The 16818-nt window shown below is 39.6% G+C and overlaps 1 protein-coding gene across 4 annotated transcripts; it reads left to right on the top strand.

Moving 5' to 3' along the window:
• The first annotated feature begins 1343 nt into the window (after window positions 1-1343).
• Window positions 1344-12638, top strand: HS3ST1 (heparan sulfate-glucosamine 3-sulfotransferase 1). Of its 4 annotated transcripts, none has more exons than XM_048304810.1 (2): window positions 1344-1449; window positions 9947-12638. In XM_048304810.1, exon 2 carries the CDS (start codon window positions 10075-10077, stop codon window positions 11035-11037), a length of 963 nt encoding a protein of 320 aa, XP_048160767.1. In that variant the 5' UTR covers window positions 1344-1449; window positions 9947-10074; the 3' UTR covers window positions 11038-12638. The 4 variants fall into 4 exon arrangements, with proteins under 4 accessions (XP_048160767.1, XP_048160769.1, XP_048160768.1 ...); XM_048304812.1 differs by lacking the exon at window positions 1344-1449 and adding an exon at window positions 1528-2032; XM_048304811.1 differs by lacking the exon at window positions 1344-1449 and adding an exon at window positions 2063-2192.
• Window positions 12639-16818: the final 4180 nt, after the last annotated feature.

The raw sequence follows: 16818 nt of genomic DNA, 5'->3' as shown, positions 1-16818 counted from the left end.
AGTATCCTGCAAACCTCGCATTCGTCCACTCTCAGCAGGGATATCAAAAAGTGTCCTGTCAAAGATTGGAGAGGTGATTTAAGCCATTTTCATCCACTGCTTATTTAAAGAGATCACTCTAAGTTGTTTAAGTCCAGCCCATGCAAACCTCCCAGTCCCCACACAGCAGCCACAGCAACAGTTTCTTGTAGAGGGATGGAATAAACCTGGCTGGTGCATTTGTACGGTGAGAACCCTATCCTTCAGTGCTTGTGCAGACAGCTCCACCAATGCAGATGGAAATTAAAACATCAAAGCCTAAATCAATTTAAACATGTGCTGTTGGAGAACAGCGAGAACAGCAGTTCTCAGAGCAAATGCATGAATAAGCAGCTAGTCTTTCTGAACAAAGCTACAAAGTAAAACTACAGAAAAGAAGTAAAAGTTTGGAACAGAAGTTACCACTTTAGGCAAAAAAACCTAAGACCTATGTACAACCAGTGCAAATAGACTTTCTTTGGGATCACCCTACCTCTGTCAGATCTGTTAGACTGCAAGGAGCTGATCAAAATCCACTGAGAATTTTTTAATTCTTTTTTCTTAATTTATTTGGGCCTGCATTTTGCTCACAGTAAATTTCAAGATTTTGGCTGTTGAAATAATGGATGCACTATGTTAATGCCAGTTTTAATGCCTTGTGTCTTGAAAAAAAACCACAGTTCAGTTCATGGTAAATACAGACCTATTTAAATAAATTAACCCTAAGACTTAAATCCCCAGAAGGTCTTTCCCCCACTGCTCTTAAGGAGCGATATTTCAGTCACTCTTGACATCCCTCCTGCTTCAAATTCATCTGGCTGAACAGAAAGCATTTCAGGAGAAAAAAATCAGAGCCGCCTTGTAAAGTCCCAAGACAGTAAACAAGAAGTAGAAGAAGTAAATACAAGTACTAAAAGTCTGTTACTCGTGCAACCTCGCATGAGCGATATTTTTATATGTACAGGAAGGAGGCAACTGAAGGACTCCTTGATCATTGTGCGTCCCTTCCAACTCAAGATATTCTATGATTTTATGGACGCGGGGGCAGGTGTGCTCGCTGCTGATAGCCATTCGTTCCCCAGACCTGTAGCATTATTTGGGCGAACTCCCCTGTTTGCACACCCGCCTGTGCCCACGGGCACACACGCGGAGGGGCTGCCACCTCCCCGCCGCGCTGCCCGCACCCCGTGGGCCGGGCGGGGCTTCTCCGTGAGGCGGAGCGGGGCGGGGCCGTACAAACGAGCCGGCGCCAGGCTCGGGCTGCGGCGCTGCCGGCCGGGCGAGGCGGGCGACAGCGGGCGCTCGCAGCCCCCGCAGCCCCCGCAGCCCCCGCACGCCGCTGCCGGACGCGCTGCCCCGGACGCCGCCGCCACCCGCGGGCGCCCATGGAAGAGGGGGGCGAGCGCTGCCCCCCGGCTGCGCGCCTCGGCGGTGAGTGACTTGGGTGCCTGGGAGGGGAGCGGCGGGTGCTGCCCTGGGCAGCTTGGGAAGTTGGAGTGGGCGCGTGTGCCGGCGATCGTGGATGGGCTGTGCCGCCCTCGGGTGCGCTGGCGCTGCCTCCCGGCCGGCACCTGCTGTCGGCAGGTGGGAGCCCCGCATCCGCGGCAGGCGAGCGCCGCTGCGGGGCTGGGGAGCGTCTGCCCGGCCGGGCAGAACCTGAGAGCTGTCCCCAGCCTCGGCAGGGACGCGCGGCGCTGCCCCAGCCCTCCGGACTCACCGAGTCAGGCTCTGGGCGGCAGCGCTGTCGGGGGGATAGGACAGAACGGAACGGGGGGAAAGCAAAGTGGTCGGCAGCACCTGGCCAGGTGCGGCCTCTGGGCACTTTCTTTATCTTCTTTCCCTTGTGGAAAAATGACAAGCACACGTAAGGGCAGAGTGTTGTGGCTCTGGAAACGGGATGCCAGGGTGCGGGGCTCCTACCTGACGGGAGAACACTTGGGAAAGCTCCGCTGAGCATCTTCGATCGGGTCCCTCGCATAATGCTGGAGCCGGCGGGATGCAGCGTGCTGAACTGGTGAGCTGCGTAGGGCTGGGGTCACAGTGGTCTTTGGGGGTTGGCAGGAGGGCACAAAGCCTTAATTCGAGCTCATTTCTGTTTTGAAGGACTGGTACCCTAGAGTAGTACATCAAAGGCTTGGTTACTGCAATTCACGGTGTGCTTTCCAAGGATAAAGGTGTGTGCAGTTCAGATCTTTTGGGGGTAAAAGGATGCTGAGAGGCAGGGGTGGCAGAGTTTGGGTTTGGTCTCATCTTCCAGCCAGACATTCAAAAGATCAGGAGGGGGCATGCAGCTGAGTACAGGCAGTTCAATCACCTCAGTTGACTGGGAATTAGAGTACATTATTCTCCGTCCTCTCTCTGTTAGTGCAGTGGGTTAAGGGTTTTCCCAGTTTGAAGACTGTTTGTCTTTGGATTTTGGTGTTGGGAAAAAAAATAGCTGAGAAGTTCTAGGAATATCATGCTTGAATGGCATGGGCATAGAATGTCTGCAGGGAGCATCTTTTTGGCGTGAGAGATCCATGCAGTGCCCACTCCCGCTGAGAGAGAGCCTCTGCAGTATATAAGGCAAATGGAGCATAGTAGAACAGGTTCAATTTGGTGAATGCCTAGCTATTGTCTGGCTATCAAACTTATTTTGTAAGTATAAATATAGTAACTGTTACAATTTATATCTGCCAGCATTTCTTACACTCTCGAATAAGTGCATTTCACATATTGCTCAGAAACGAGTACCTCTCAGTAAGAGCACAGTCACTGACATCAACTTTAGCTATCTCTTGCTCATCCAACCTTCCAGCACCCACCCTGTTTTTTCTCATTTTTCAAAAGTGCAGAGGGTTTTGATATTACAAAGCCAAAAAAATACCTCTGTAGGTCAGCAGGAAGATTATGCTTCTGAAGCAAAGCCAGATATTGCAGTGGAGAGATGCAAATTTGACAGACCAAATTCCAACCTCAGGATTGCCAGGTTCCTGTCTGTGTCCCTCCCCTTGTCAGGATACTACCTTGGTTATTCTGAACTAGCCATACGCTTATACAGGCATTACAGAAAGACAGAGTGGGTGGAAAACTCTTCCAATACATGCATGTATTTATAGATACATACAACTCTTCTACTTTGCATTAGAGGAAATCAAAAATGTTTTTATTAGTCTCATTAGCCCAGGATCTCTCCCTTCCCTCATACAGAAATGCCACTCATAGCACATAAGCTATCAGAGCCCAAAAATATGTCAAAGATGATGGATTTCCATGAAAAGTTTTTATAATGAGAAAAAGAAAACTGTAATATGCCAAGGCAGACCAAGATGGGAGATCCTGCTGGGTCATCTCATTTGTCACTCCAGAACATGAGGGTTCCCTCCAGGTCACTGTGTAGTGCTTTGCTTAGTAAATTGATTGGTTTAGCTAAGTCTAATACACTGATGACCTCACTAGTATGCAGCCTGCTCCAATGCTATTCTGAAGGCAGGAAAGTGGAGGACACAGAGGTGTTCTTGGAATATGAACTAAACTTTTTTTTTTTTTGGGGGGGGGGGGAGGTGATTTGTTTTTATTTTTGTTTTAAATATTTTATTGGTACTTGAAACAGAGCCCATAGCCCTGTGTAAGTGGTAAGAAACTGCTTGTCAGAGGAAATGAGAATGGGATTGCTTAGTCTGTGTTCCCTATTTTAATACATCCAGTTAAGGTGAGCCTTTGTATTGAAAGGGGGCAAGACAGGACAGAGCCATCCCTTCACACAGTTTTCTTGGGGACAGCTTTGATGAATTAGGAAGCAACTCTATTAACTGTGCAATAGATTTCTGCTTCCTAATTAGAATGTGACCCATTTTGCTTGGAAAATGGGGTGGAGAGTAATTTCTGGATTTTGAATTGAGCATTTGGATTTATAGTGGGATAGAGAAGGCAGTGGTACAGCATACCCTCCTTATGAAAAAAATTGAATCCCGACAGGTATTAAAAAAATTGCTAGAAGGTGTTAAGGGGATTCCATATTACTATTCAGTACAAAAAATTTTGTGCATCCTGAGCTTTTCAAGTTTATTTTTATTCTGATGTAGTGTCCCATTTTATTTTTACCTGCATGAGGTTCTCTGAAATCTAGGGTATTTTCTTTTCTAAAAATTTTTATGATCTCCTGGCATGAAAGAGTGGAATGGTCCCTTCTGACCTTAAGAAAGAGTGCATGTTATATATAACCACAGTCTATTATAAATTTGCTACCTTATTGCTCACACTGGAGCTGAACTCCTTTAGAAGTCATGAACTGATGGCCTACCTAATTTGCATAACCTGTATTTATCACAGCAGGTGCAGAAATACAGCAGATTTCAGCCAAAAATACTTCCTACCAAGTCAACATTTCTCAGCTTGTAATGTTCCCATTCCCAAAATTTAAAGACTCTTTAAAGTGTATTTCTGAAGTCTTAGGGCTGATAGACAATATCTCATCTTAACAGCACTGAAATTATGATTAGATTTCTTAACATCCGACTATAAAAGTTAAAGCCATGGTTTAATCTCTGCTGGTTGTGCAGCAGTTTTAATATAATTTGGGAAATTTACATAGACCATATCATCTAGGCACTGTAAGACGGGTTCATACAGTTACCTATATTTTCATGTCCCTTCTTAATGTGCAAATGACTTTTTTAATATATCATGAGGTGATCAATAGCTTATGGTTCTAGAGATCTATGGGTTCAGTAGTATGCAGTTCTATTTCATTTGTTACACTTATCTCTGTAGTATTCACTGATGTAGGAAAGTGTAGATAATTACTGGAAACTACAATTCAGGCATTTCATTGGCACATGTTGTTTAAAGCTTTTGTTAAAATCGGATTACAAAACACAAGTGCATGCAGTGGGAAATATGGGAAGGATTTCTTCATGGAGAGGGAATTGTGAGACAGTTTAATAGATAAAAATAATAAAATGCAGAATGTATGTTCAAGAAAAAACATGTTTTATAAATTTAATTAAATTTTTTTTTAATTGTTCTCTTTCCTTTCCTGCTCTTGTCTGAGCTTTAAGTGATAGCTGTACTGGGAAGTTTTATGTTATCAGGATACAAAGTGGCACTTGAGCTATTATGAACAACTAAGGAATATATCTTATGGTGGACAGAGTCTACCCTTAGAGGATAGGAATATACTGTTTGTATCAATGAGTTCTTGAAGGATTTCAAGTACATTGCAATTGCACTAGTTCAGTTTTTTTAAGCACATCACTGAATACAAATGTGTAGAACACTGAGTCTTTATCAGTTTAGAAAATTGGTTATCTCAGTTAAGGGAATTTTTTTCCCAATAGAAGACGCCAGCATAGCAGATGTGTGGGTTGTACTGCACAGCTAGTTTTAACCAGCAATGTTAGTCTTATTTTTTGCAGTACTGTGTGCCCAAATATGTGCAAGGGAAAATACAGTCCCACAAGCTGTCCTGAGGTTCTATCACATCAGCAAAACTAAGTATTCTTTATAAGAACAGAATGTCTCACTCAGATTTTCAGCTCTAATCTCCCTCTACAGACAAACTTCAGCAACTGAACTGTGGTTCTCATTCAGTCCAGACTCTGGTTTTTTTTAGATGCCTGGGGAGAGATCTCTCCAGTGAAGGGATTCAGTTCTGCAAGGAAAGTGAGGACATCTGAAACTTAACCTGTTTGTCCACAGTCCCTAAAGAACCAGGAAAACACAACTTCTCTTTAATGAAGGTGAAGTCACTTGCATGCTTATGGAAAGGATGTAGTCTTACCTCTCCTAGTTACTGTCCTTTTAGTAACTGGGTCCCATTAGCTCTGCTAAACCTCTCAGTGTGTTGTTGTGGGCTTTTTTGTGGAGTATGTCCCTATCAAATCTGCCATCAGACTCTGCCCGATGCTTACTGACTGCCCTGCAGACACTCCTTATGTTTCTTCCTACCCACCTGAGCAGCTAACGCAGAGGTTCTTACGAATGTTCAGAGCTAAATCTAGCCCCATCCAATTCCCAGCAAAAATGAAGTTATCAGTCCAGGAAGAAACTACCTTATTTTGTTAAAGCACATTAAACTAAGAAGTGTGTACGATCTAGGTAGTTCAGGCAATGTCATTGATGACACACACATGAAGACATTAAAATACCTTTGTAAAATGGTAAGAAATCATAGAATAGTGACACATATTTCAAACAGTACTGAAACATGCTAAAAAGTCAATTACATATGACAGCCTCTGGCCCTCATTCTGCATTTACTAATTTTTCTATTTATTTCCAAGTTACTATTACTATTGAAGAGGTTTTAATCATAAAGTCCACATTGAATCTTGTTAAATAAACAGAATGGCATATTTTGCTAATTAATTGGAGAAAGCTGAAGAAAAGATTAAGCAAAAGCAATCAGACTTTTTGAAAAGTCTTGGTATAATCTTCAAAGCACCATTTAACATAAACTGTGTTTCTTTTACAACTTGTTCATTTACTTGTAGAAAATACAATAGTAATGTCTGTCAGTTAAATTTTTTGTACTAATCTGGAATACAAAGTCATCAAGTGAAGTCATGTATGCTCTGCATGACTTGTGAATGCAGTGAAGAAAATTCTTAAAGCAGAAAAGTAACTTGGTAAAGTGGCTGCTTTTAACTCCTCAGTGCACGCTTGCTATTGTTGAAAGAGTTTTTCAGACCCACAAATTATAAAGCTATGGAAAACGTTTGCATCATTTTATATAAACCACTGTCATTCTAGACACCAAACTATAGATCGACCCAAAGCATTAAAGAGGATGTAAGAGATGAGAACTGAATGACAACCAATTTATATGCTGCTTTATTCCTGAAGACCACTCTTCTCACACATCATGTATTTTGTGCTGAATTTAGAGTCCATTGTGTCATTGTGTCCATTGTGTTGCATTAGGCTAGCACAACAAAATAACTGATCTAGATATCAGGCCTATACAGTTTGGGAGAAACAAAATAGAATGGAAGGAAAAGGCAGACAAAGCTTTATTGGTTGCAAACAAAACAACAATAGCATATAGATACTCTGAATGGCATAATTACTGATATGGTTCTTTGGGACTGCATAAAATAAATGCTACAGATACAGTAGCAGTGTTCTGCAGTGGAAGATGTGCACCTGAACAAATAGCTGAGGAGAAATGCTATTTGAAATTCTGTATGTCTGAAACAGAAGATATTCCTATGTTATTATGAGATTTCTTGTTGAAACAGAAAACAGTTGCTTTTGTGTATTTAGAAAAAGCTATGCCCCACAAAAGTCTTTAAGAATGGGAAGATATTGAGGCAGAGCTCCACTGAGGCTCAAAAACCTGCCTGAGGTGAGGTCGCTGGTACCACACCTGTAATATCCCACAAGTCAGATTTCAAAGATAGCAGGCAAAACGAGAGTAGAGCTAGAGTGAAGACACACCTTGCTATGTCTTTTTCTCAAAAGTTCTTATGTTATATTCAGCCACAGGAAGCTGTGTGGGCAACTGAGTAGTATGCAAACTGTGAGTTACAAATTAAGAATCCCAATGAATTGATATATAGTGTTAATTTTCTTTTTCAAAGAAAAAAAACCTACAAAAAAACCCAACAACAGCAGCAAAAAAAAATCAACACCCTCCCTCCCCTCTCCAATTCAAGTGTGTTGTGACTACAAGACCAGCAGCTAAAATGTAATCTTACCAGAGACAGTCTGTTACAGAACTTGGCTGTTAGCATAGTGTATTTCAATTTGACTATTATGAAATAAGAGTTCCTAACACTAGGCTTTAAATTCACTCCTTTCAACACAGTTCAACCTGTTCCTCGCTGGTATCCTATTATGCTTTTCCAATAAGGTGTTAAGACAACAACTCAGGCTTACTATTTATGGAGCCAGTGACTTAAAATATACTCTGAAGTAAGCGGCTGTTCCTTTAATCTGTGACCTTAAAATTCAACAGAGTTGATGTTTTGTTGTTATGTACTGAGCTGCCCATCAGTCACTCATCCAATCTGGCTGGTGCTGTATCCTGTGTTCCCATTGCTGCTGAATATGATGGCAGCATAGCTCAGTGAATTTACCCATGTCAAATTTTCTGTCACCCAGTGTCTCCCCCCATCAACATCCACAGTGGGGGGTTATTAAGACTATTTCTTGTTAAAACTGATATAGATTAAGCTGAGAATGATTAGCAGGAATGGTGAGGACAGGGAAAGGGAGCAGAAGGCTAATGATGACAGACAAAATGGAACTCTTTCAACCAGAGAAAACTTAACAGTGGCCAAAAATGGGAAAGAAACAAATTCTTCTGCAGAGTTGCCTCACATCAGGTGTCACAGAACTGACACAAGGTATGCCCACAAGCTCAAAGCCTGTGGCCATACAAGGAGGCACTCTCTTAATTTCCCATCTATCATGACACTTCGTTTCTCTTTCTTCCCAGCCTCGGTTTCTGCTTCCTAACACTATCACTGCTTTGTAGCCCTTTAGAAATGGAAAAAGGGAAAGCACTGAAGCGATAATCAGTAGAAAACATCAGGAAGCAGACCTGTTCCATTCAGGATGGAGTCATGACCTCTGTAAATGCAAAGCTATCAAACAGAACTTTACATCACTTAGAAACACACCATTAGTCCTTGTTGCACTGGGACTTAGGTTAATGTGGAAAAGTCATTAGTTTCTTTTTAGATTCTCTGTAGAATTTCCAGAACCTAGCCCTTGCATTTCCTCAGGTTGTTCGTATGCAGTTTCATATTTCAGCCCTTGTTATCTGGCACAGCATGTGCTGTTCCAGGCTTAAATTCATTATTACAGTAGCCTACTAAGACAAAGCAGTCAGGTACTCGGCTGTCATGGCTTCTACTTCTAAGTAGAGCTAGACAATACAAAAATCCACACCAGCCCTTCGCTGAGAGTATAAAATCTTTGGAAGACACTGTAATTCAGGGATCTTGTGTACACAACCTGCTCATAATGCAACAATCTAACAGCTCTACTATGTGTGAAACTTACAATTTCACTTCAAACATTGCATTAAAAATGCCCTGACCTTTAAAGGGTGTTCAGTGGTGGTATTTAGTAGTCTTTTGATAAAGCCTAAAGTTAGTTCTTTACATCACAGCAGCTTGCTGGCTAACTCTTGAAATGACCTTCAGATGTATCCATTGTGTATTTTCTTTCCTGAGTATGGAGACTGGAACCACAGGTCTTTTAGTATTTTGTTGATTCAATCATACTATAGTCTATGGTTTCATTATCTTACCTTTTTGCAGGGCCAGTGTGCAAGTCACCTGTTTTATCCTTCAAAACAGTAAGCACAAAGCAGAAGTTAACTTCACGTAAAAATGACACAAAAATTCAATTTTTCTTTGGTGTATTATTTATCTAGAGCTCTTCCTAACTCCTTCCTAGAAGAATGTCACCTTCTCATATTGGACAGCTCTATCTATTACTGCATGAGCCTTTTTCCCAGGAGGCTTGACTTCTGAGGTTGCTCTTACATGGTTCTTTGGGAGGCTATAATTCCCAGACATCCTACAAGACCCTCAGCTTTTAGGAATGCTCTTTTGGTCCACGCCACACCTTTTCCTTTTTATGTTTTGTTTCTAAGACTATTCTTGTAGATTAAAAAAGCACGTAATTCTCTTGTGATTGTAGTTTAACTCCAATGAAATCAGATTTAAAAAAAATAATAACTAATAATACTCTGGGTGTAAATGAAAGATTCATAATGTTCGTGTCTCCTGATGACTGGAAATAATTTTCTTATGGCGTTGCATATGTCTGTCTTTTAAAACATTTAATTACACTAAATTATCTATGAGCCTGGAGTTAGGAAAGCTGAAGTTTGTTCAGTTTTGAAAATAAAAGATATTTGCAGTGTTGCTTTAGTAGTGGTATGTCTGAATATAAGATAATGTGCTTTTTCTTTTTCTTTTCCTTCTTTCAGCAAAATTTCTGCTTGAGAAATACACATTTGCTCAGCAAAACAAAAACAACTTTTAAGGGTTTTTCTTGGTGGAAATCGCTCTATGCCCTATTACCCGCTTGAGTGAAACCAGACTAAGAACTTCTGTCATGGCAGCTTTTCTGCTGGGAGCTGTGTTGCTTATTGTTCAACCTCAGATAGTGCCTTCCAGACCAGCTATAAATTTAAATGCTGAGACTTCTTCTCAGTCTGTTCAGAGAGAGCTTTTAAAGAAAACATCTCAGAAAAATGACTTCAAGGAAAACATTCATTCTAATGGATCATGTCAGCAGCTGCCACAGACTATTATTATTGGAGTGAGGAAAGGTGGAACAAGAGCTTTGTTAGAGATGTTGAGTCTCCATCCAGATATTGCAGCAGCAGAAAGTGAAGTTCATTTCTTTGACTGGGAAGATCATTACAGGAATGGATTGCAGTGGTATATTAATCAAATGCCATTCTCGTATCCCCATCAGATCACCGTGGAAAAAACTCCAGCATATTTCACATCACCTAAAGTGCCTGAAAGAGTTTATAGCATGAACCAATCAATGAGACTACTCCTTATTTTAAGAGACCCAAGTGAGAGAGTACTATCAGATTACACCCAAGTGTTCTACAACCACATGCAGAAGCACAAGCCGTACCCATCCATTGAACAATTCCTGATTAAAAATGGTGAACTAAATGTGGACTACAAGGCAATAAACAGAAGCTTGTACTACATTCACATGCAGAACTGGCTGAAGCATTTTCCTCTTGATCACATCCACATTGTAGATGGGGATAAACTAATCAAAGATCCCTTTCCAGAAATAGAAAAGGTAGAGAGATTTCTGAAGTTATCACCACAGATAAATGCTTCAAACTTTTATTTCAATAAAACTAAGGGATTCTACTGCCTGAGGGACAGTGGTAGAGAGCGCTGTTTACATGAGTCCAAAGGACGAGCTCACCCACAAGTAGACACGCGCTTACTCGAGAAACTGCAGGAATATTTCCATGAACCCAACAAGAAGTTTTTTGAGCTTGTGGGCAGAACATTTGACTGGCACACATTTGTGGCAAGTTAGTGGTAAGCTTCAGAACCTGTGTTCCAGTGTACAGTTAGAAGATTTAAAAAGGGCATTTAAGCTATTATTTATTTGTAAAATCCATAAATACTTCTGTACAGTATTAGATTCACAATTGCCATATATACTAGTTATATTTTTCTACTTGTTAAATTTGAAAGCATTTTGTATTGTTTTTCATGGTTGTTAACATTGTGTATGATGTGTCTATATAAAGAAACTAAATTATTTCATTGCAGAAGGTGCTCTCTTGAGAATGTGTTGTCTTTTTAATAAATAAGAAATTCATTTCAACAGAACCTATCTGAATTATTTGAATACTTTGGCCTTCCTGGACTATTTCCTCTAATTGCTAATGAATATGCTAAACTTTACCTTTCCATTCTTCTTGGTTTAAAGTGTTGATTAATAATTTCTTTTCTATTTGAAAATATTGTTGTAGTTAACAAATTGTTCCATCCCGCTTTACAAAATTATTTCCTGTCAAAGCGGTGGTAGTCACACATGTTGGGGAATGCACACCCAAAGGACAATGGAAGTCTCTGCGTAATTTGATATATTAACTGCTATACTTACCTTCATATTCACTGTTATAACAAATGCTCCTCAATTCTTTGGCAGTACAGTGCAGGTTTCATGGCAGAATTTAAAGATTCTGTGGGGACCAGCTCATAAAATACAGAGTTAGCTGTAGAAATATGGTCAGCCTGAAAACTTCTTACAGTCCCTGAATGTATGCATACTTCATAAAGAGGTAAGGTTGAGAGAATTTAAGCAATATGGAGACTTCTTCAAGGCTGCTTTTGACTGTTCCTACTTTTCATAGCACATTTATGCTTTATCATCACTGAAAATAAACACACCAGAAAAATTAGTTGGTCTACATTCCAGTAAGCAGCAACTTCATTCATATAAATATTACCACATTTGTCCCCTAATTAAGGCTGTTTTCTATGAGTTTTCAGTTGCTTCATGCAACTGAAAATTGCCTATGGACTACTGTTTGTTTTATCTCCTTCCAAGAACCATGGTGCCAGGTCTTGAATAGATGTGTGTTGTGGGATTAACCCAAATTCCAGGAACTTTCCTTGTTTTCCATCTGCTAAAAATGGAAGTTAGATGTTAGTACCTTGGTAAAAACTGCAGTTGTCCTTATCTAGAGTGGTTATGATGTCTTGTTGACCATCAGTTTCTGGAGTTAGAGTTAATCCAGTTTCCACACAAGGCGTCTTACAGTACTTTCAATCCAAGTTACTGTTTTTTATTTCATGATCATGAGTTTAGTTGTTGAATGTGCAATGGCAACATCCAGTAAATTTGAATTTGTAGCTGATTGTTACAGTCCTTTATAAAATTTAAATGTAAATTCATTAATTTTTTTCTGGTGAGCTAGTGCAAACTTGGGCACTATGACAAGGTATTATTTGGATGCAAATATCCCATATTATGCCTCTTGCATGAAAATTTGCAGATGATGTCCCTCTCTCTCCCACTCCTTGTGCACCTGCCCAAGCTGTATTCAACCTCAGAGAGGTTGGTGGTGTTTTATAAAGCCTACAATGAAATGGTATTGTACTCAATAAAATATTTTCTGAATTGCATTTTTCCTTTCTCTTTTTTTCTTCAGTTTCTAGTTTGGAAGACCAGAATTTAGGATTCAACTTTAGTTTAGATTTCAGTTAAATCTTATTTAAGAACTTAGCTGTAGCCTGTTGCTATTGATTTGAAAGCAGTTGTTTGCTGCTGGATTGTGCCTGAATGGTCCACGGCTGACCCAGTGTACACAACAAGGAGGGCAAGTTTCTGGTGGCAATAATGTCAAATCTTACATGAGGCAGATGCCAAAAATAACAGAATTATAGCACCATCACGTTCCTATTAAAGATTTAGACGAGAAATTCAGGGGATTTTGTGCAAGGTGGGGTAGTATTTTTTCCTACACTTACCCCATTTCCTTGGTAATGTTGTCTCTACATTGGAGCCAGCTGGACCAAAGTGATTTTGCCCCAGACAAAAGGCTTCCATTAGTGCCTCCCTGTAGTCTCAGACTAAGCTTACCAAATTCACCAATGTTCTGCTGAGAAAGCAAAAATACTAACAGGTATGTGACCAGGAACTGGAAGAGTACCTGAAGGCAGGGTTGCAACAAGTCTGCCTGCAGCAGGTTGAACAGGGCAGCAAAGGGCATCAGTGTTGAATTGGGGATAGCTTGAAATATTGACAGCTGCTGTTGGTATTGAGGATAATTTTAGTCCAGTGGTACTTGATACCAGTATTCTGCCTGTCACTAAGCAGGACACAGGCACACATTTCCCCACACACAATATGACTTGTCTCTATAGAAAGAGAAGTAGAGCATGAACCATTAAGTCACTATTACTGTTAAAGTGCTAGGGCCCCATAGAGTGTTGTCTGCAGGATCCAGAGATGAAGTGACTATTTCAGGGGACATTCTGAAGCAGAATTTCAGATGACTCAGGTCCTAGACACCAAGTTCAGAGGGCCCCACAGAAAGTATATCACATCCAGTGCTTATACCTTGTGCAGGGATGGCATGATTGTACAATACCTTATCCTGGAGGTTGCATGGCTGGCTCTCTGTTAGCTGTAATGGTGATGAACAATAAATCACACCCACACTAATAATAACAATGGCAATTTTTACCTGCCATAGATGCCTTAAGTTCAAGAGTTACAATTCTCAAAACTATTCTGAGTGTGAATGTTCAGTTTAACAAGAGCAACATTCATTTTCCAAACAAGAGTTACTGTACTTAAATATACTTGCTAGGCTGTTTCTAAAGAAGTGCTAGACATCAACAAAAGCCATCAGAAAAAGTGAAGAGAGAATGAAAGAAGAAGGCTGAAGCTCATTCCATTTGGGACTCTAGAAAACTTAATAATGACCTTTGAAGGCATGTCATATCTGTTCATAAGAGAGAAAAAATCCCTGAAATACCTTTCCAGTGTTATGCAATACAGGTGTTTATTTCTGTAAAGCTCTACTAGCTCAGGTTTAAAGTACAATCACTTGGGTGTTGCTCCAGAGAACTGTTTCCTCAAGGCAGCTAGCCAAATCTGTGATCACTCTTGCAAACATAAAAGAAATACAAGACTTTATGAGAATCCAATGTCCAACTCAAAGCCTGGCACTCCCCTTGAGTACAAGAAGAAATACTAACTAACCAAATAATTATTCAGGGTGGCACTGCAGGACTAAGTCTTGCCCTTTGTGTCACAACACAGATTAGTGTGAGACTTTGAAAGACAGATATTGTACCTGCAGAGGACAAAGATTAAACTATAATGATTATCCCAGGAACAATGCTGGAAGATTATGGAAAGGGAAAAAAACACCAAAGCTATTACTTCATCAAGAGTATTGCTACATGTACTGCTGACGCTGTATGATCATGTTGTTACATGTGCTTTTCCTTGTGTATTTTCCTGCTTTTACAGGTGAAAAAACATCTACTGTGCTTGGATAAATCAACATTTCTTTGGGACATAGAAAAAATCTATCTATTTTTAAATCTTGCTACATTCATTGAGTGTGTGAAACTTAACACTATAGAATATTTTAGATGAAAACGTTTTTAGTTTGGTTCTCAAAGCTGATAATTTTATGTTTCCTTGTCTACTGCCATTTTCAGAGTCAGCTTCTGCAGAAAGCCAGGATTTCAGTCCCTGTTGTTCATTCAAACAGATTTAAAATGCCAAAGAGAAATATGGAATATGGCATATGGCATATTTCCATGTATCTTCTGCTTTATCTAGCATGGCTGGCCAGATATTTAAGAAATATCATACATGTACTCCATAAGAGTACAAGAGGCTGTACATCAAAACTACTTCTCATGGGAATATTCCTCCTCCTTTTTTTTTTCTGAAGTCTGTGAGTTGAAAGTCCTAATTTAGCCCACATTGTGAATGAAATTTTGCAAGAGTATATTAGTAGATGTTCTCTAATATAGTAACAAAGTAATAATAAGGCAAAAGCATTAAATTAAACTAAATTAAGTCAACGAAATGTGTTGAACTTGGTAGGAGGTATATACCTGCTGAAATATTTGCAAATATGTGCCTCTACAGCTGTTAATAATATTTTCTCATTCTTAACCCAGTAACTTTTAATTATACAACTCTGTCTAAATGCCCAGTTATGCTCCAAAGGTTGTATGTTCAATGGTGATTCCTTCATTTTTCAATTGATTGGAAAGGCCAGTTACAGGTGGAAGCCATGCAAATATCTTGTGAATGGAAAAAACTTTTATTAATAATTTGCTTACAAAAAATAAATGAAATTGCATTTATGTCTCCTAGAATTTTAGTAGAGAACAATACTCTTTTTCTGCAACAGTAACCCACCCACAGTAAATTTTCTACTTAAATACCACACAACAGTTGCTGCAGTTTTTAAGTTAATAGTGCAATAAACTCAACAGTGATGCTGCAGATTTTAAATGCCTTCTGGGAAATATAAAATATGCAAGTCAGGGTGGGGAGCAGCTGGATGCATAGGAACATCTGGTCTCATTGGTCCAAGAACACTTTTTTCTTAAATGGTAAGGAACATGAAATTTTTGGCTTGGATATCACTTTGTGTTGTCTATGAAAGCAATGTCTCTAACTTCCAAGTCAATAATTCTATCATAATGACATCATCTCTATACCGAATATTGACATTATTCTCTGCCAAAACACATTTTAAGAGCCAGACCCCAGATAGCAGGTGCATCCCTTAGTATAAGGAAAAGAAATTGTAATACAACTCTGATACATAGCTTCAATTACAAAGGCACATTGCCTTGCACAAAGGAGTATTCTGAAACTGATGGCAAAATTCTTCTTTTCTTAATTTGGATGAAGATTACAGAAATGGGAACATTTATATATTCACAGAAAACAACAGAGCAACTAACATGCCCTCCTCTCCTCGGTTTTCAGTCAATCAGTCAGCAGTATTTCATCAATGAAGATCAGGCCAGCTTCCAGGATCCAACACAGTTCAGTCCAGATAACACTCAAAAGAAAGAGTTCTTGCAGTACTTCTTAACCAAACAGACTTTTCAGGGTATCTCCTATTACTGAAATTTATGTACTTCCTCTTTCCTCTCCTGTATGCTACTGTCCTATCACATCTGTCCTGTTAATTATTATATTATCACTCTATAAGAAATAGATCCATTATCTGCTGGTGTTTTTATAGAATACTATTCAAATGAATGCGAAATCACAGAATTATGGAGTAGAAAACATACTTTATATATGTGTGCTCTTTTATCATTTAAACTTTAATTGAATAACATTCAGCTTATTTGGTCTGTGTCATCGCATTACAGGAGGAGCAATTGTCACACCATCATCACATGTAAGTGGTTATCTAATGGCAAATGGTATTTAATAAATAGAAATGTATCATCAAAGTAACAAAGCTTTCTTGTTGCTAGAGTTGCAACTATGTTATTGGCAATATTATGAGACTTTTACCCATAAATCAAATGGAAGCAGTGTTTCTTAGGAAGTGACAGAAGTGTTTTGAGAACCATTCTCTCAATATATGTAGGAATAGGGTCTTTTTTCCCTTTGTGACCTTGCAAACGTACAAAGAGCAGGAATGCGAGTTATGTTCTATAGTCAATTAACAAGTTGGTGAAGTTTTGCTAAACCAAAGGTATCAAAAGTGTACATGTTCTGAAAGAAAATGAATTGGAACCATAGCAGGTGTTTTTATTTTAATGTCTTATGATTTTCTTGCCAAAATGTTTGTGTTCCTGTGCA

Source organism: Corvus hawaiiensis, chromosome 5 (assembly GCF_020740725.1).
Source record: "Corvus hawaiiensis isolate bCorHaw1 chromosome 5, bCorHaw1.pri.cur, whole genome shotgun sequence".
Classification (NCBI taxonomy): Eukaryota; Metazoa; Chordata; class Aves; order Passeriformes; family Corvidae; genus Corvus; species Corvus hawaiiensis.
This window is presented reverse-complemented; position numbering and strand designations above follow the sequence as displayed.

Excerpts from the sequence above, each read along its gene's own strand:
- HS3ST1 (XM_048304810.1), top strand. The coding sequence starts at position 10,075 with ATGGCAGCTTTTCTGCTGGGAGCTGTGTTGCTTATTGTTCAACCTCAG.